This window comes from Callithrix jacchus, chromosome 21 (assembly GCF_049354715.1).
Source record: "Callithrix jacchus isolate 240 chromosome 21, calJac240_pri, whole genome shotgun sequence".
NCBI lineage: Eukaryota > Metazoa > Chordata > Mammalia > Primates > Cebidae > Callithrix > Callithrix jacchus.
Genome location: NC_133522.1, coordinates 35,114,801 through 35,134,086, shown reverse-complemented (window position 1 = coordinate 35,134,086; position 19,286 = coordinate 35,114,801). Strand labels below are relative to the sequence as shown.

At 38.5% G+C, this 19,286-nt stretch overlaps 1 protein-coding gene across 5 annotated transcripts; it reads left to right on the top strand.

The window, feature by feature from the left end:
- The first annotated feature begins 1,159 nt into the window (after positions 1-1,159).
- CCT8 (chaperonin containing TCP1 subunit 8) lies at positions 1,160-18,235 on the top strand. Of its 5 annotated transcripts, none has more exons than XM_002761336.7 (15): positions 1,160-1,273; positions 4,048-4,138; positions 4,888-4,967; positions 6,732-6,881; positions 7,374-7,554; positions 7,668-7,729; positions 8,974-9,111; positions 10,251-10,429; positions 11,556-11,622; positions 11,994-12,081; positions 12,166-12,281; positions 12,852-12,923; positions 12,998-13,162; positions 13,753-13,872; positions 18,008-18,235. In XM_002761336.7, the coding sequence occupies exons 1-15, from the start codon at positions 1,214-1,216 to the stop codon at positions 18,083-18,085; spliced, it is 1,647 nt and encodes a 548-aa protein (XP_002761382.1). In that variant the 5' UTR covers positions 1,160-1,213; the 3' UTR covers positions 18,086-18,235. The 5 variants fall into 5 exon arrangements, with proteins under 5 accessions (XP_002761382.1, XP_002761384.1, XP_008984791.1 ...); XM_002761338.7 differs by having other exon boundaries at positions 1,160-1,298; XM_008986543.5 differs by having other exon boundaries at positions 1,160-1,494.
- The last annotated feature ends 1,051 nt before the right edge of the window (positions 18,236-19,286 follow it).

Here is a 19,286-nt window from a genome sequence, read left to right as displayed (position 1 = left end):
TGATAATGAAGAATTATGTATGTCTGAAAAAAAAATTCATACATGTTCAAGTCAATTGTTCCACCAAAACAGTCTGCTTCATATTTTCTGTATTTTCTACAAGGAGAGTGGATTACTTTCACAGTGAGAAAATTATTCTTTTTTGAAATCAGCCATGTATTGATGTGAGAAGACAGAGATCGGGTTTTAAGATTCTCATCTTAAAGGAGTAAAAGGAATCTATATGTATAAATTTATATATAAATCAGATCTATTTATATAAAATGTATACATTAGATATATATAAATCAGATAAATAAATATGCATATTTATATCTGATCTTAAAGGAGTAAAAGGGATTTACATTCCCAGGAAGAAGGAGAAAAGAGGAAGACAGTGGTTAAGAACCGGCATTTTGCAATCAGTTGATCTGAGTAGGAATTCTAGCTTTAACATTTACTAGCTCTGTGATCTGGGGCAAATTATTGACAGTTTGTGAACTTGTTTCTCTTCTACAAAATGGACACGATACCATTTAATTTTTAATGGTATTACCTCCATTTTATAGAAGGAAAACTAAATGGTATTTTAATCGACAATATCATTAATTTTTAAGATTGACCATTAAGAGATACTGCATGTAAAGCAGATCACACAGAACCTAGCACACGCGAGCACTCGATGTATAGCTACCCTTAGCGACGACCTGAATTATCATGTACATCTCAACGCTTCCTATGATGCCCAACACAGAGCGGACGCCCAAAGACAGTTTTGGGGGATGGGGCAGATGATCCACCTCAGGAAGAAAAGGCACACCTGCCCTGATGTTGGTGGCTGGCTCTGGAAGATTACGTGTTAATTAAGATAAGGATGTGTGGCTTCCAGGTCAGAAACGACAACGTCCCTACTACTGAGTGCGGTTAGAGAGGACAGACTGGAGCAAGCCCCGAAGGCCTGGGCTGTTTGCGCGTGCGTGAGCTAGAAACCCCCAGGAGCTCCCTGCGCACGCCCCATCGATCGACCCGATCGGGGATCGTCAGTTTGGTTCTGGCCACAGAAGTTGCTCTTCTCGCGATTCTTCAGACCTCGCGGCGGGGAAAGGACAGGCTAACCGGAGAGCTAAAGGAGCGTGGGGTAGCAGCACGCTGCGTTCCCAGAAAGCTGTGCGCGCTCCTCACTTCCTCCGCGGTCTTCCGAGCGGACGCGTGAACGGCTTCCTGCAGCCTAGACATGGCGCTTCACGTTCCCAAGGCTCCGGGCTTTGCCCAGATGCTCAAGGAGGGAGCGAAAGTAAGAGCTGAAGGAAAGGAGTGAGGTGGGAGAATCAGCATAGGGCTGCGGCGAAGTAGGAGGGCCTACTAATGGGCCTAGCGTGCTGGCTTGGCACAGCGGCCGGGGGAAGAGAAGATTCCAGAAAGGGAGGTGATATCGGAAGGGCTCGGCCCCTAGAGCCTGCGAGCACTTGCCTCCTTCCGCGACCAGGGGGAAGACCGAGGGGGCGGCGGCGATGGGTGGGTACAAGGCCGCACGATCGACGTTATTACACTTTGAAGGTGGACGGACGTGAAGCGCTCGTGCGTTTTGCCTCCATCGGTAAATGGGGCTAAGGCCCGTCGCCCTTAAAAGGGGTTGTGAGGGTGTAGTTGAGTAACACAGATGAAATCGTCTTGGGAACTGCTACGCCAGTTTACACATAGCTCGCGAGTTTTAGGATAGGAAGGAACCAGAAGTAGGCGATCCAGGGAGTAGGCGGTGGGAACAAGGGCCGGGTCTTAGTTGCTTCCTTCCCAGTGAGAATCAGGGCTACCAGCTTAATTGACAGAAGCTATGCGTTCTAGACAAATAAGCTCCTGTCCCAACTTACTTTAGCTGGCTTAATCTAAAACGTAACTCTGTTGGGTTTTGCTTTCATCTTTAAATTGTGGAGATTGGACCAAGAGGTGGTGTCTCTGAGTTCTGACTGTGTAATCTGCCGGATAAGTGATACCCTGGTGCACATAACGTCATTTTGTGTAATGGCCTTGTCTTCAACGTTGTATCAGTATAGTTTTAAGAAATACTATACTGCACTGTTGATAAATTTGTCTTTTGTGCTTTTCGAATTGCATTCCTCTATGCGTCCTCCAGACTTTTTTAATTCAAGAAATCTGTGGTTGAATTTAAGATTTTATGTGAGGTAGAGGGAGCATTAACAGTTTAATGGGACTAGGTTCATGTTAGTAGGCTGCAGTTTTCAAATAATGTCGGTGTACTAAGTAAATGTCAGGGTTTAATGTAAATGTTGGTGGAATAATCTTTTGAAAATACATGGAGTGATTCCCTTAAATCAGGCTGAGATCATAGCTTCCAATTTGGATTTTTTTCACTAATACAATTTGGAAAACTTGTGTATCACAAAGCATTATTTCTCATTCCAGTGCTAGTGGTTTTTTTTACAGAACACTAAACTGTTTGATTCGGTAAATAGGTGCTGAAGGAACTGCAGTGAAAGACACAACTCCCAGCTCTGGTAGAGTTTATATCCTTCCAGGGCAGAAATAATGATTCCAGTAAAAGGAGAGATCCAAATAATGATGAAAGAAATTGTACTGTACTAGAGGATGACAAGAGGTAAAAATGTCTCTAAAAGAAGGATCAGGAATAGAACACTTAGATGCTTGGGGAAGAACTCTTAGCTCAGTGCTTAGTGAGAGAAGTCCCTGAGTCTGGACTGTTTTCCTCCCCGTCTTATTTTAGGGGGAAATTCCAGGCTCAGGGACTAATACAAGGACCCTCAGGATGGAGTGATTTGGATCTGTTTTTTAAAAAACAAAAAACAGGTTATAGGGCTGAAGCTTACCAAAGAAAAGAAGAATGGTAAATTTCAGAGGAGGAGCTGTACCAGGGCTAGGACAGCTCCTTGAAGTAGGGCCTTGTTTCCTTGAAGAGGGATTTGGATTTTATCCTAAGCTGGATTGGAAACCAGTGGTCTTAAGTATGGGAATGATGGGATCTGATCAGATGCTGGTTTCTCACAGAAGGGGAGTGAGGGGAAGAAGCAAGAGTGTAAGCCAGGAGTTTGGACTTAAGTGGCATTGCTGGAATACCACCTTTCTTGCTGAAGATGCTTTTAAAGAAGTAGCTATTGGCAGGAGTTGGTGGCTCACACCTGTAATCCCAGCATTTTTGGGGAGGCTGAGGTGAGTGAATCACTTAAGGGCAGGAGTTCCTGGCCAACATGGCAAAAATCCTCTCTACCAAAAAAAAAAAATTATTTTAATTGTTTTCACTAGCCCCATTTAGCTAGTGGCTATTGTGTTGGGCAGCACAGCTCTAGAGAAATGTAGATTCACGAAACATATCTGAGGACTCAAGTAAATCCCAACTCAAGTCCACTGTAGAATTTGTAAGAATTTGTAGTGCTGTGAGCAATTCACTTTTTCAGTATATACGCATTGGGATTTTATTGCAATTCAAGAAAGTATTCAACAGTTTGTATACTTTGTCCCTAAACACTTCTCGCTTTACAAAAGATTCTAACACAATAAGAAAAATATTCCACATTTCAACAGTTAGTTAGAAAATACTGATAAACTCTAGAAAGGAATTTACTACTTGAAGTACCTCATACCCATTCTCTGATTAGTCTTCGCATGCTTTCCTGTACTTTTCACTACTTTTAATAAAAAAATTATAGGTCTTATGATTTGATAGGCAAGTAGGTACCTGTGGTACCCCAAAATGTTATACTTTATTCATTCAGCTAGAGGAAAGTAATGCATCATTTATGAATATCAAATGCCTTGTTTTACGTAAATAAATCTTGTTTGTCCTCTGAGGTAGGTACTATTATAATTACCTCATTTTACTAACGAAGAAATATTAAGAAAATTGCCCCAATTTAAAAATAGCCAGAAAACAAAGATTCGTAACCATCCCTCCAGCCCTCTTGTGCCAAATACCCAAGCTGTCTTTCTTCTTTATTAGAAAGAAGCAAGATATAAGCAAAGATATCTTGTATTTGAAAATTCTTGTTTCACTGTCCTGTCTAATTGGCGGAGTTTTATTTTTTTTTTTTTTAACAGCACTTTTCAGGATTAGAAGAGGCTGTGTATAGAAACATACAAGCTTGCAAGGAGCTTGCCCAAACTACTCGTACAGCATATGGACCAAATGGTAATTTCTAAGTTAATGTTTGTAAAGATACAGTAGTAGAATTTTGTGTACTAGCTCTTTCAAACTTGTTCTGAGGATGTCATATTTATAGTATGGCTTTGGAAGTTAATTTGATAGCTCAATGAATAGTTCATTTCCAATATTTATTTCTTAATTTTTCATCAACTCACATCTCTTTAGAAAAATAGGGATCAATATATTTTTATCCTGTTGAGAGGATAGAAAAATTATAACACTTGGATGAGTGAGATAGTACCTAATATTCATTGTGACAAACACTGAATATAAAAGTGACATAGTTTAAGGAAGAAAATGCTCTTCTTCCCCTTGCCTTCTACCACCAATTAAATGTAATTGATACAGTTTCATGGAATAAACATACAACTAAATATAGTAAGTGGATTATTTTGGCCTTTTTATATGTTAATTTCTGTTGAGCACTGGCTGCATGACAATCATGTTGCAAACAGATGATAGAAATTGGCAAAAATGTGAGATTTGGCATCTTATGTAGTAGTAAATATTGCAGGATGTTAGAAAGGAAAGAAAGAAAATGGATCTGCAGTCCAGGATTGCCCATGGGGCTAGAAGATAAACTTGAAGAATAGTACATGTGTTCTTACAAAGCTGTTTTTTTTTTAATATACACATTTATACATACATATTTTTTACCAGATTCTCCTGGGTATTTGGGGAAGAATTTGATTAATAATGGCTTTCTTTTTCTTTTTTTAACTTTTACTTTTGAGGAATGAACAAAATGGTTATCAACCACTTGGAGAAGTTGTTTGTGACAAATGATGCAGCGACTATTTTAAGAGAACTAGAAGTAAGTTGTTTCTTTTTTTTTTTTTGTAAGTAGTTTCTTTAAAAAGAGTCAAGAAATGTTTTGGTGACATCAAAATTCAGTAGATTTTAACTAGAAGAAATCTCTTATTTCAGATTGGATAAGGGACTATTTTTCCAACTTGAAAATTTATTATATAGATTGTTCTAATTATAAAGAGGCCTCTTTAGGTTGAACATTTTAGCCACTGAAATCTTAAAAATCTCATTATTAATTTATGGAAGGATTGATTGTGATACATTTTCTAATTACCATTGTCTTCATGCTATAGAGTGCCTCTGAAGTGAATTACTACATAATGCAGAAATGTTTACATAAAACAGTGGTTTTTAAGAAGATCAAACCATTTGCTTTTATGAAAATAAAAACAATCAGTTTATGCCATTTTACTTTGTTCAGCTCTAGTTTCGCTATTACAGTCCATAAATTAATTACTGTTAGCAGGGTTATAAGGACGGTCTGGCACCTGAACAGGTAGAGAGAGCCATTCCTCATCCCTGCCTTGTAATTAAAGGATAACGTATTCAGCCTCAGGGAATTTTCCTGAAACTTAACTCTTGAAAGCACTAGAACTTAATATTTTGTTTAAAATGAAACTAGATAAGAATCAACATTTCTCTATCCTCTTCTTGGTTAGGCACGGTGGCTCACACCTGTAATCCCAGCACTTTGGGAGGCCGAGGTGGGTGGATCACCCAAGGTCAGGGGTTCGAGACTAGCCTGGCCAACATGGTGAAACCCTGTCTTTAATAAAAATAGAAAAAAAAATTAACTGAGCATGGTGATGCACCCCTGTAATTCCAGCTACTTAGGAGGCTGGGTCAGGAGAATTGCTTGAACCTGGGAGGCAGAGGTTGCAGTGAGCCGAGATTGTGCCACCACACTCCAGCCTGGGTGACAGAGCGAGACTTCATCTCAAAAAAAATCCAATATATTCTTAAAGAATTTAAGTTAAAAGTTAAATTTTAACTCCACAAAACATTTATACAAGGATTTGTCATTATGAATGTTAATTTTGTACACAGATCTCTCAGGAGTTATTAAAGTATCGTGCTGATAGTGTCAAAGTAATAAAATCACAGGGCTGACTTTTTATAGTTTTCCCGCTGTTAGTTGTTACTCCTTGGCTTATTTCTGTAATGGTATCTAAAATTAAATCCTAAGAATAAAATCCACATAAAATTATGTTATATTTTAAGAAAAATTGTATACTCCCCCGTTTCTTTTTTTTTTAAAGACGGTGTTTCACCATGTTGGTCAGGCTGGTCTTGAACTCCTGACCTCAGGTGATCCACCCGGCCCTACCTCCCCCTTTCTTTAAACAACAAATGATAGTTCTTACAACAAGAATGTATAGTAAAATAGGTTCTGAGACTTAAGACCAAGTTCGGTGGTATCTATTTTAGTTCTCCTGAAGGCTTTTTAAAAAATGTCTAGGTTTGGTGATTGTAATTACTTTATTTTTTAATTTAGTGAAATACATATGCTGAAGTAGCACTGTATGTACAGGTCATCAAAAGAGGATGTACTTTGAAATTCTTATTTATAGTGATACACTTGTGCTGATTGGCATAAAGGGACTTGAGTTTTTTCTTGTGACCACACCAAAAGTAGTATAATAGCAGTGTGATCAAATAGAGTTACCCAGTCTACAGGAAAATTGGAATCTATTTAAGAAACGGAACTACACAGTTTTATGTTGCTTTAAGGATCAGATGTTTAACTTGATACTATGTTTTATACTAGGTACAGCATCCTGCAGCAAAAATGATTGTAATGGCCTCTCATATGCAAGAGCAAGAAGTTGGAGACGGCACAAACTTTGTTCTGGTATTTGCTGGAGCTCTTTTGGAATTAGCTGAAGAACTTCTGAGGATTGGCCTGTCAGTTTCAGAGGCAAGTGTTCATTTTATAATGTACTCCTACTTAATTTTTGCTTATATGTACACCAGCTTAAAACATAAACTAAAATCATTATTATAGTAGTAGCTAACATTTACTGAGCAGTTTGCTCTGTTCCAGCCATCATAGTATATATGCTTCACATGCAGTATCATTTTACTCTTACAAAAAAACCCTGTTAGTAAGGCCTATAATCCCGTTTTACCTATTCCCATTTTTTTTTCCAAGTTATTTTAGATGAGAAAACAGACTAAAATAAAAAAAATCTTGCCCAAGATTTCATAGCTAGTGAGTTAGGTAGAGTTAAGATTCAAATTTGGGCTGTCATCTTAGCCTCCATTCGTGACTAGTAGAGTCTTCCATATATATTATTCCGAAGTATATTCTTTGTCATTTTATATCAAAAATAAATATCCATAAGCATTAGATTACCAAAATAAGCTACTGTAAGTCATGTCAGAATAAGAAATGTCGTTTATGTTTTAGGTCATAGAAGGTTATGAAATAGCCTGCAGAAAAGCCCATGAGATTCTTCCTAATTTGGTATGTTGTTCTGCAAAAAACCTTCGAGATGTTGATGAAGTCTCGTCTCTGCTTCGTACCTCCATCATGAGTAAACAATATGGTAATGAAGTATTTCTGGCCAAGCTTATTGCTCAGGCATGTGGTAAGTAAATATCAGTAAATGAAAAGATCCAAAATAAAAATATCTTTAACATGACTAGATATTTTCTCTGTTGTCCTAAAATAATCTTTTGATATGTCTCATTTTCTTAACAGTATCTATTTTTCCTGATTCCGGCCATTTCAATGTTGATAACATCAGAGTTTGTAAAATTCTGGTGAGTAGAAAATGCATTAATGCTAGGTCAGTTTTTGGTGTTTTTTTGGTGGTGTTGCTGTTTGTTGTACAAAAAAAAAAAAAAAAAATTGTGTTAATCTAAACCTAAATGTTACTTTATGATTTGGGCACTTAGGACTTTTTTTCGGGGCATTATTTTATAACATTTTGATATTGTTAGTTGTAATAATACTACTACCTCTTTAAATTTAAAAGAATATTGACATATTATCTCCTTATAAAGTCATTTTCTGTGATGTGGGTTTGAGAATAATGTATAAACAAAAAAATTTTTTTTGAGACAGTCTCTCTCTGTCACCCAACTGGAGTGCAGGGGCGTTCTAGGCTCACTGCAACCTCCACCTCCCAGGTTCAAGCAATTCTCCTGCCTCAGCCTCCTGATTAGCAGGGATTACAGGCACCTGTCACCACACCCAGCTAATTTTTCACCATGTTGGTCAGGCTGGTCTCGAACTTCTGACCTTGTGATCTGCCCACCTCGGCCTCTTAAAGGGCTGGGAATACAGGCATGAGCCACCGTACCTGGCCCAAAATACTAATTTTTTTGTGTTCTTCATATTATTCGGAATTATAATAAGCTTCTAAAACAATTTTGAGTGGGATGGAAGTTAACCCTATTCCTCTTCAATAATAGAATTCACATCTCAATGTTAGTATTGAAATATTAAAGTATATTTTTAATAAAATGTGCTTGATAGAGTAAAATCTATCATTGGAGTGGTTTTGGTTTTGCACATTGGCATTCTGATTGTTAATATGAATTTAGTTTATAAGTACTACATGCGCTCTCTCTGAAGATACTCATATGTGTTCCACGTTTGCTGTTTCCCTCCACGTACTCCCAGCTTTTCCCATTAAACTGTTAAGCTTGTGAGAACAGAATCTTTCCTTTGTTCTGTGTTGTATTTGGGGTACTGACGGCTGTGCCTGCTATACTGGTACCAATCACTAGGTGACTGAATGGCTAGGAGCAGTTCTGCCTTTGGTTCTTCCCAGTACCCTCAAGGACCTCCCCTCCATAACAGTAGCTCATTCCCTCAGTGATTTCTGCCTCGAGCAGAATGGTATGTTTTGTCCACTACCCCACCCCTTATCCTAGGAATCACTACCTTGGTTTATGATTTTATTTTAGAAAGGGATATTTTTGGTATGTTTAGAATCAACAGTTTAACCGTAATGTTATTTTCATGAGATTGCTGATGGTTTTGGTATTTAATTCCTTAGGGCTCTGGTATCAGTTCCTCTTCAGTATTGCATGGCATGGTTTTTAAGAAGGAAACTGAAGGTGATGTAACATCTGTCAAAGATGCAAAAATAGCAGTGTACTCTTGTCCTTTCGATGGCATGATTACAGAAACTAAGGTATGTAGACTTCAAACGTGAAAAGTAAAAATTTGGGTTACACTTTCAGATTGAGTTAGCTCTTAAATCAGTGAGTACTTGTTAATTACTGAACACTGCAGGATCTTACCTGGTTTTTATGTCACATTTATATTCTTTGAATATCTAATTCAACTACTGAACATAAAACTTGAAATATAAAGATGATGGCCATTTATTTATATTCTGACATACAGCCTTTAACTTCTAGTAGAGCTTATACATTCAACAAGTGAAAGAATATGAGAATGTGAGTACTTTGTGTGCTCTTCACGAAAATAAAAAAAAAGTTGACATTCTGTAGCATCCTGGAACGACACGCTAATTTAATTTGAAAATGATAGATATGTTTCTAAAAATATACATTAGAAAGTTTGAAGTGTGTGTTTATAGTCAGTAGTGGCTGACTTCATCTAGAATTTGTGAAATCCAAATTGTTGACAGTTTTAAAAGAGATGTGTCTGGTCATTTAGTCCACTTATTTAATTAATTAGTTTGTGTGTGTGTTTGTTTGAGAGAGTCTTGTTCTTTCACCCAGGCTGGATTGCAGTGGTGCGATCTTGACTCATTACAACTTCCACCTCCTGGGTTCAAGCGATTTCCGGCTAATTTTTGTATTTTTAGTAGAGACGGGGTTTCACCATGTTGGCCAGGCTGGTCTCGAACTTCTGACCTCAAGTGATCCACCCACCTTGGCCACCCAGAGTGTGAGGAGTATAGGCGTGAGCCACTGCACCCGGCCTAGTCCACATTTTAGAAAAGGTTTGGGAACCACAATGTTGTTTTGGTAACACTAGTTAACCTTTGTCAAAAGACGAACACCAGGACACCTGCCTGACATACTTAAAAGTATTTCTCCAGCTTTTCCACCAAAGTACTTCAAAAGTAGATGCCTCTGTTTCGAGAGGGGATTCTAGAAGTAATCTGAGTTTCTGTCAATTTCACACAGATTTTGTATACTGCTGCTTCATAATACATGCACATTTATCTTCATATTTTTGTGCCAAACCTTTAAATTATTTCTTCAGTAGACTAATTATCTTATGACTTTGAACACCAATGTAGTGAAATTTTTTTTAACATGAAATGATTTTAAAGGGAATATTTGCTTGTTTTGCCAGGGAACGGTATTGATAAAGACTGCTGAAGAACTGATGAATTTTAGTAAGGGAGAAGAAAATCTCATGGATGCACAAGTCAAAGCTATTGCTGATACTGGTGCAAATGTCGTAGTAACAGGTGGTAAAGTGGCAGACATGGCTCTTCATTATGCAAACAAATACAATATCATGTTAGTGAGGTAAGAGAAAGGGAAATTCTTTTTACCTCTATTATAAATGGTATTTTGGTGATGAAAACACTAAACAAAATAGACCATGAAGACTGTTCATAAAGGGAAAGTATAGGTATTAGGTCAAATAGCAAAAGGGCTTAGTTGGGGGAGGGGTCCAGAAACACCTCTGAGAAAACATAAATTTAAGCTGAGAGCTACAAGGACAAATTACCAGATATTTGAAAAGGAAGAGGAAAAAGCATTCCAAGCAAAAGGAACAACTTGTCCAAGAAACTAGGCACAAGCTTGGTGCACTGCCTATCAGTGTGGAGTAAGGAGGATTCCTTTTAATACATGAACACATTTAATGTGTGCACTAGACAGCTTACCCATTTCTACCTACCATCATCCCTAGTACCCAATAAAATGTGCAAAATAAATCACTGTGCTTTTCTTCACAGAACATTGATTGCACAGAGAAAAGCAAAAATTTTCTATATGCTGTTGAGTTTTGTTTTTGTTTGTTTGTTGAGACGGAGTTTTGCTCTTGTTACCCAGGCTGGAGTGCAATGGGCAATCTTGGCTCACCGCAACCTCTGCCTCCTGGGTTCAGGCAATTCTCCTGCCTCAGCATCCCCAGTATTTGGGATTACAGGCACGCGCCACCCATGCCCAGCTAATTTTTTTTGTATTTTTAGTAGAGATGGGATTTCACCATGTTGACCAGGATGGTCTTGATCTGTTGACCTCGTGATCCACCCGCCTCGGCCTCCCAAAGTGCTGGGATTACATGCGTGAGCCACTGCGCCTGGCCCCGCTGTTGAGTTTTGTAAAGATTTCCCTGATGTTTTAGAACTGAAAGCCACTGGCAACCTGAAGTGACTTCAGTTCTCCCAATTCTAACAGTGCTATACAACACAGACTTAAGATGTGGTATTACTGGCCAGCTGGACTCATTTGGAGGGTCAGGAATGAGCTGCTTGGCCTCAGTGTTCATTGCAGTCCAGATGTGTTCTGAATTTAAATCCATTGTCAAAAGAATGTGACTTGGGGGCTGGTGTATAGGTTCGTCTTTAATTCATACTTTATATGTTACCTGAAATTAAAATCAAATGGATTAAAACTTTTATTAAGGTCTTTGTGTTTTTTAAAGGCTAAACTCAAAATGGGATCTCAGAAGACTATGTAAAACAGTTGGTGCTACAGCTCTTCCTAGATTGGTACGTATTTTAGAAAGCACTAAAAGATAGTTGAAGGTGGGGCTGGGCGTGGTGGCTCACGCCTGTAATCCCAGCACTTTGGGAGGCCCAGGTGGGTGGATCATGAGGTCAAGAGATCGAGACCATCAACATGGTGAAACCCCGTCTCTACTAAAAATACAAAAAATTAGCTGGGCACGGTGGCGCGTGCCTGTAATCCCAGCTACTCAGGAGGCTGAGGCAGGAGAATTGCTTGAACCCGGGAGGCGGAGGTTGTGAGCTGAGATAGCGCCATTGCACTCCAGCCTGGGTAATGAGTAAAACTCCATCTCAAAAAAAAAAGATAGTTGAACATGATTGAATTTTTTATTACAAAAGTCATTTTCTTACAGACACCTCCTGTCCTTGAAGAAATGGGACACTGTGACAGTGTTTACCTCTCAGAAGTTGGAGATACTCAGGTGGTGGTTTTTAAGCATGGTACGTAAGAACGGTAAAACATGTTTATGTAAGTGGGGGGTGTTTAGCTTATTTAATCACTAAATATATTCAATTTTTTACTAGAAAAGGAAGATGGCGCCATTTCTACCATAGTTCTTCGAGGCTCTACAGACAATCTGATGGATGATATAGAAAGGGCAGTAGATGATGGTGTTAATACTTTCAAAGTTCTCACAAGGGTCAGTATTAGCAATAATCTTAGTACTTTGTAAGGTCTGAGTACATTGTATGGTCTTAAAAGTATGGCTGACAGACTCATGAACATCATGAGAACTTGAGAATGAGTGGTTTATATGAAACACCTGTTTATGTTTTTACCTGAGACTTAAGTGTCCACTGCTATTAAATATGATAGTTTCTAAAAAAGATTGTACAGAAGAGTTAATAGCAAAGCAGAACTTTAAAAGAAAGTTGTGTGTGGTTGTTTTCCACTGTAATGTACTTTTAGATGGTAAAGCAGTTCTTAGTGCTATATCTGGATATAGAAGAAAAGATATGGTGCTATGCCCGTTCGGTCCTTTTCACATACCAGACTGTGTACTAAGAAAATTTGCTTACCCACTCATTATATACCAAATTTATAACTTGTATTTGAATAACAATGCCTGATTAAAAACTCCTGTTCGGTGGGGTGTGGGAATATGAAAAGATTAGAAAAATGCAAACTTGCTTTTTAGTGACTTTATTATTTATTTATTTATTTATTATTTTTTGCTTTTTTTTGTGTGTGTGTGGGGGACTACATATAGGATAAGCGTCTTGTGCCCGGAGGTGGAGCAACAGAAATTGAGTTAGCCAAACAGATTACGTCATATGGAGAGGTACAACTTTTTCTGTATAAATTGACTTTCCATTGCTTGAATAAAATGCAATAACTAACACATTTTTGTTTTAGACATGTCCTGGACTTGAACAGTATGCTATTAAGAAGTTTGCTGAGGCATTTGAAGCTATTCCCCGGGCACTGGCAGAAAACTCTGGAGTTAAGGCCAATGAAATAATCTCTAAACTTTATGCAGTACATCAAGAAGGAAATAAAAATGTTGGATTAGATATTGAGGTATTTGAAAAAAAAACACTGAACTTAAATTGCTTTAATTTGGGAATGCACAACCTAAAAATAGTGTGAATTTAAAGGAAAAATCCATGAGAAACTGTTCTGATTTGGGAACAGATTATTTTCTTAGTTTTTACATAGATTGTCTCATGGAGGAAAGTTTCGTTTTCCTTCTGTTTTATTGATAGCCTTTTGTTCTATAGTGTGTAGTCAGCCCAGTTCTTTACCCATTGATTCACCCAACCACAGATTGAAAATATTTGGAAAAACTAAAGACATTTAAAAATACAATATAACAACAATTTATACTATGTTAGATACTATAATTAATCTGGAAATAAAGTGTATTAGAGGATATGCATAGATTATATCTAGACATGTCATTTTATATAAGGGACTTGAGCATCCACAGATTTTGGCATCCTTGGGGGTTCTAGAACCAATCCTTACATACTAAAGGATGACTCTGTAAGGTAGTACTATGCTTGGTTGCTTTCTAGTACTATTTAAGGTGCTATGTGGGGCTTTTTGTTGAGTATAAACATTTTCACATAAAAGGATTTTAAATGAAGGATGAAAATTGTGTTTGACAGGCTGAAGTACCTGCTGTAAAGGACATGTTGGAAGCTGGCATTCTAGATACTTACCTGGGAAAATACTGGGCTATCAAACTCGCCACTAATGCTGCAGTCACTGTACTTAGAGTGGATCAGGTGAGCAAAGTGAAATTTTGATCTTTAAAAATACTTATTTGCATATGGTTCAACAGTGTATTCTCCCAGAACTAGAACCATAGCAGTTTTTTCTTTTTGAACATAGTTCTAATTCAAAGGATTCATAGTCATCACATATTGGACATACTAAAGTGCCCCTACTCCGAGTTTTTTCTTTTTTTTTTTGAGACGGAATTTTGCTCATTACCCAGGCTGGAGTGCAATGGCGCGATCTGGGCTCACCACAACCTCCGCCTCCTGGGTTCAGGCAATTCTCTTGCATCAGCCTCCTGAGTAGCTGGGATTACAGGCACGCGCCACCATGCCCAGCTAATTTTTTGTATTTTTAGTAGAGATGGGGTTTCACCATGTTGACCAGGATGGTCTCGATCTCTTGACCTCGTGATCCACCTGCCTTGGCCTCCCAAAGTGCTGGGATTACAGGCGTGAGCCACCGTACCCAGCCCCGAGTTTTTTCTTGTATGTAAATTGTATTGAATATATTACAACTAATTTAAAATGGAGATCTTTCCACTGAAAGAATCCTTTGCCATTTTAAGTAGGAATCGGTGGAACAAATATAATTTAAATTTATAATTTTCACACCTTTTAGCCTGAGAACCCCGTGTACAAATAATTTAAGAGAGTAAATTTAATATATAATACCAAGATGAAATGTGGAAGGACCATAAAGCCCTCAAGCAGACATTGGAGACTTCCAACTTGAAAGAAAGTGAAGTCTCTAGCTGTGTAGATAAGAGGACTGGGTATTTAAAATTCTTTTCTGCTATGACTAATTATAGCTTACGGTACTAAAAGATGTTAAAGGTGTTTAAAATCATATTTTTACCTTTTTTTTTTTTTTAAGAATGTGGTAAGACTATATAGAAGTAAATCTGAATTCATAATTATTTTTCCAAAAGGCATTTTCTTGTAGGCTTGATTAAATCAATTTCTCCACAAAATTCTAGAACTAATTAATAAGCAATGACTATTTGTAAGTACTTAATAGAAAATTTTAATTTGCTAATGGTATAGTATAAATAAATCCATTAGGTAAAAGTTATGTCATATTAAAACTGGAGTAAGTCCTAGGTAGAAATCAGTGGAAAGACAATTCAACTTCTAAGCACAGTAAGGACCAGTTGGTGGTAATTATAAAAAATTAATTCTTTATATAGGGAAGAACTATGATAGCTAGAGATGACCAACAAATGGAACTGATATTTAGTTTGAAGTCATTGGAAAAAAGCAGAAACTAGATGTTTGTGTACCAGATTAATAGGGGTTTCTCTATCAGCTTATTAGGTGGTTTTCAATGGAAGAATATGGTTTTTGAGTTTTTAAATAAAGATAATAGAAATCTAAGGAACTGGCCAGGCGTGGTGGCTCAAGGCTGTAATCCCAGCACTTTGGGAGGCCGAGGCGGGTGGATCACGAGGTCAACAGATCGAGACCATCCTGTTCAATATGGTGAAACCCCGTCTCTACTGAAAATTACAAAAAAATTAGCTGGGCACAGTGGCACGTGCCTGTAATCCCAGCTACTCAGGAGGCTGAGGCAGGAGAATTGCCTGAACCCAGGAGGCGGAGGTTGCGGTGAGCCGAGATCACGCCATTGCACTCCAGCCTGGGTAACAAGAGCGAAACTCCGTCTCAAAAAAGAAAAAGAAAAAGAAATCTAAGGAACTATTTATTCTAGAAATTAAAGGGGGAACCAAAAATAGGGATGGGAGAAGCTAAGTAGACTGCAGCATAAGGTAAGCAGAAATTCCAGCAGTGTTAGGAACTTTGAATGTCATCCAACCAAGACAATAACAACCTTGAACACAAAGGCACGTTGAATTTTGGCTTTAAACTAGGAACTCTGCTTTGTCTTATGGTAGGGGAAGTTGTTGGTTGATGTGTGCCCCCAGTCTTTGCACTCTATATAAAAGTATGTAGCTAAAGAACCCATCCAAATATATTAACCCGTTTGTGTATATAGTGTGTAGTATAACGAACCTAAATTTGTATAGTATATATTCTGGAAAAGGAATCGCAAATCAGGCTTTAAGCATTGGATAGTGTAGTACAGGCTGGATTAATCTTTGTTCGAACGTCTATTTCACTAGTTCTCAGAAAGTATGGTCCAAAAATCGACAATGTCAGCATCACCTGAGGACTTGTTAGATAATGATAGATTCTCAGGCAGATATGGTGACTTCACACCTGTAGTCCCAGCTACTCAGGAGGCTGAGGTGGGAGGATCACTTGAGCCCAGGAGCCCAGGCTTCGGTGAGCTGTGATCACATCATGGCACTGCAGCCTGGTTGACATAGTGACACTCCATCTCTAAAAAACTAAAAATAAGAAATACAGATTCTTGGATGTCACTCCAGACCCACTGAAACGCTGGAAGAGGCCTAGCAGTCTGTTTTAATGAGTACTCTGATTACAGTACTCACTGAAGTTTGGGAACTACTTGTTTTACTTTTTAAAATCAACGTGCACTTAGGTTCTAAAATACACTTAATGCCTGATATTCAATCTGAAATTACCCTCAATCAGTAACATGTTATTCTAAGAATTTCAGGTTTAGGTATTTTTTTTTTTTTTTTAAGCTAAGGTCTTACTCTATCACCCAGGCTGGAATACAGTGGCACAGTCATAGCTCACCACAGCCTTAAAATCCTGAGGTCCAGTGATTCTCCTGTCTTAGCCTCCTGAATAGTTGGGACTGTAGGCAGGTAGGTACTGCCATGGCTGGCTGATACTTTCTTTTAGTTTTTGTACACTAGGTCTCATTGTGTTGCCCAGGCTGGTCTCAAACTCCTGGCCTCAGGCCTTGGCCTCCCAAAGTGCTAGGATTACAGGTGTGAGCCACTGTGCCCAGCTCAGGTTTTCCAGCCAGGCACGGTAGCTCACACCTGTAATCCCAGCACTTTGGGAGGTCAAGACGGGCAGATCATACTTGAGGTCAGGAGTTCAAGACCAGCCTGGCCAACATGGTGAAACCCTGTCTCTACTAAAAATACAAAAATTATCCAGGTGTCGTGGTGGGTGTCTGTAATCCCAGCTTCTCAGGAGGCTGAGGCAAGAGAATCAAACTTGAACCCAGGAGGCAGAGGTTGCAGTGGGCCGAGATCACGCCACTGCACTCTAGCCTGGGGAACAGAGCAAGACGCCCATCTCAAAAAAAATAAATAAATAAAGCCAGGCATGGTGGCTCACACCTATAAGCCCAGCACTTTGGGAGGCAGGCAGATCAAGAGGTCAGGAGATCACAATATTCTGGACAACCAGGTGAAACCGTCTCTACTAAAAATAAAAAAATAAAATAAAACCTGTGTGTGATGGTGTGTGCCTGTAGTCCCAGCTACTGGGGAGGGTGAGGTAGGAAAATTGCTTGAAACCTGGAGGCAGAGACTGCAGTGAGCCAAGATCGTGCCACTGCACTTCATTCAAGCCTGGCAACAGAGTAAGACTCCATCTCAAAAAAAAAGTTTTCCAATTTGTGATGCTTGAAACACAAGCTAAAACCCGTTTTAGATAAAGTAAGGTGAGGTTTGGAGGTTTTTTTTTTTTTTTTTTTTTTTTTAAACGTTACCGCGGAACTAAGTGCTTTGATTTTTGTTTATGAAAACTTCCTGCTACTTGAATGGTTCTCATTTACAGATTTTAGAAAATTTCAGTGTGCAACTTTGTATATATTTTTATATCAACTACTTTAGATTATAATGGCAAAGCTGGCAGGTGGACCTAAACCACAAGGAAATTGGGACAAAGATGGTTGGCAAGACAAATCTCATATAAATAGCAAATCAGGTGCCAAACTGACTGACTTATACCAGTGATGCATACACATATTTTCACTTTCAGCTTATTGAGTTATTGAAGTGCATCTCTCAGAGTGTTCCCTAATCTGTGTGAATTTTGTTGCTATTATCCACAAAAGCAGTAAACTTTCTCATGCTGCTGGAAGTTTACAATTTAATTTCTAACAAGGGAGCTAGCAAACTCTGCTGTAGTGTTTTATATGCAGCACATAATTATATTAAGAAGAGTGCTTAACCTTGAATCAAGCTAATAGGATTCTTTTCATTCTAAAGGTTGGGTTTATAAGCATACTCTTGTGTGATTCTTTTTTATGCAGATCATCATGGCAAAACCAGCTGGTGGGCCTAAGCCTCCAAGTGGGAAGAAAGACTGGGATGATGACCAAAATGATTGAAATTGGCTTAATTTTTACTGTAGGTGAAAGCTGTATTTGTAGTAGTACTCTAGGAGTCGCCTGATGTTTTCTTATTCTCCTTAAATTCAGAGGTGTTTTGTGTTTGTATTCTTGGCTGGATGTTATAATAAACATGTCGTTACTGTCAAAGCCTTATTGTCCTAAGGACCACTATTATTGGCTCTAAATGACTGTGTTCCTCCTCTCAACCCTGTTAATTACATTAGCTGTGGGACTTAAATCACTTGGGTAAGTAGAGGCCTGCCTCCCATGTGTATCTGGCCTACTGGCTGTTTGTGTAAATAAGTAAGTGTTATTGGAACACAGGCTCATACTATTATATATTGCCTGCAGTTGCTTTCTAACAAGGGAGTGGCAGCGTTGAAGTATTTTTGACCAAATGGGCCTACAAAGCCTAAAATATTTTACTACCTATCTGGCCCTCTACAGGAAAGATCTGCCAACACCTGAACTAATTTCCAGAGTGTTTTTGTCACAGCTCTGGAATTCCTGACTCAAGGTGACTTGTTTCAATAGCAGTAATTTGTTGACATTCTTCTTAGTAAAACTAAGTACAAAAAAGATGCTTATAACTGAAAATAGATCTGATGTACAAAATTAAGCAAGTTAGTTTTCATAAAGCAGATCCTATTTTGTTAAAATTACTAAGGAGTGTTGAAAAAGCAAAGAACATTATAGTTATACTGAATTGCATAGGACATGTGCTACCACATGTGTTGGTTATGTAAGCTCCTTAATACTGTTTGAAATCGTATGTGTATATATTTCCTTGAGACAGTGTCACTCTGTCATGGAGGCTGGAGTGCAGTGGTGAGATCTCAGTTCACTGCAACTTCCACTACTCTTGGGCTCAGGCTCCATCCACCTCAGCCCCCTGAAAAGCTGGGGACACAGGCACACACCACCACACTTGGCTAGTTTTTAAGTTTTTGTAGAGATAGAGTCTCACTGTGTTACCAAGGCTGGTCTCAAACTCCTGGGCTCAAGGTATCCTACTGCCTTGACCTCCCGGAGTGCTGGGATTACAAGCATAAGCCACTTTTGCTAGCCTGTTTTTAGTTCTTTCCGAGAGATTTTAGAAGCTATATGGCTGACTGGGTCTTAAATAAACTCAACAGATGTTAGGAATGATAAAACTCTCACTACTGCCACAGTAAGTTATAAATGTTCATTGTATATC

Excerpts from the sequence above, each read along its gene's own strand:
- CCT8 (XM_008986543.5), top strand. The coding sequence starts at position 1,345 with ATGGGCCTAGCGTGCTGGCTTGGCACAGCGGCCGGGGGAAGAGAAGAT. Across the intron at positions 10,430-11,555 it reads TACAATATCATGTTAGTGAG|GCTAAACTCAAAATGGGATC; the intron begins GTAAGAGAAAGG and ends TGTTTTTTAAAG. Across the intron at positions 12,082-12,165 it reads GGTGGTGGTTTTTAAGCATG|AAAAGGAAGATGGCGCCATT; the intron begins GTACGTAAGAAC and ends ATTTTTTACTAG.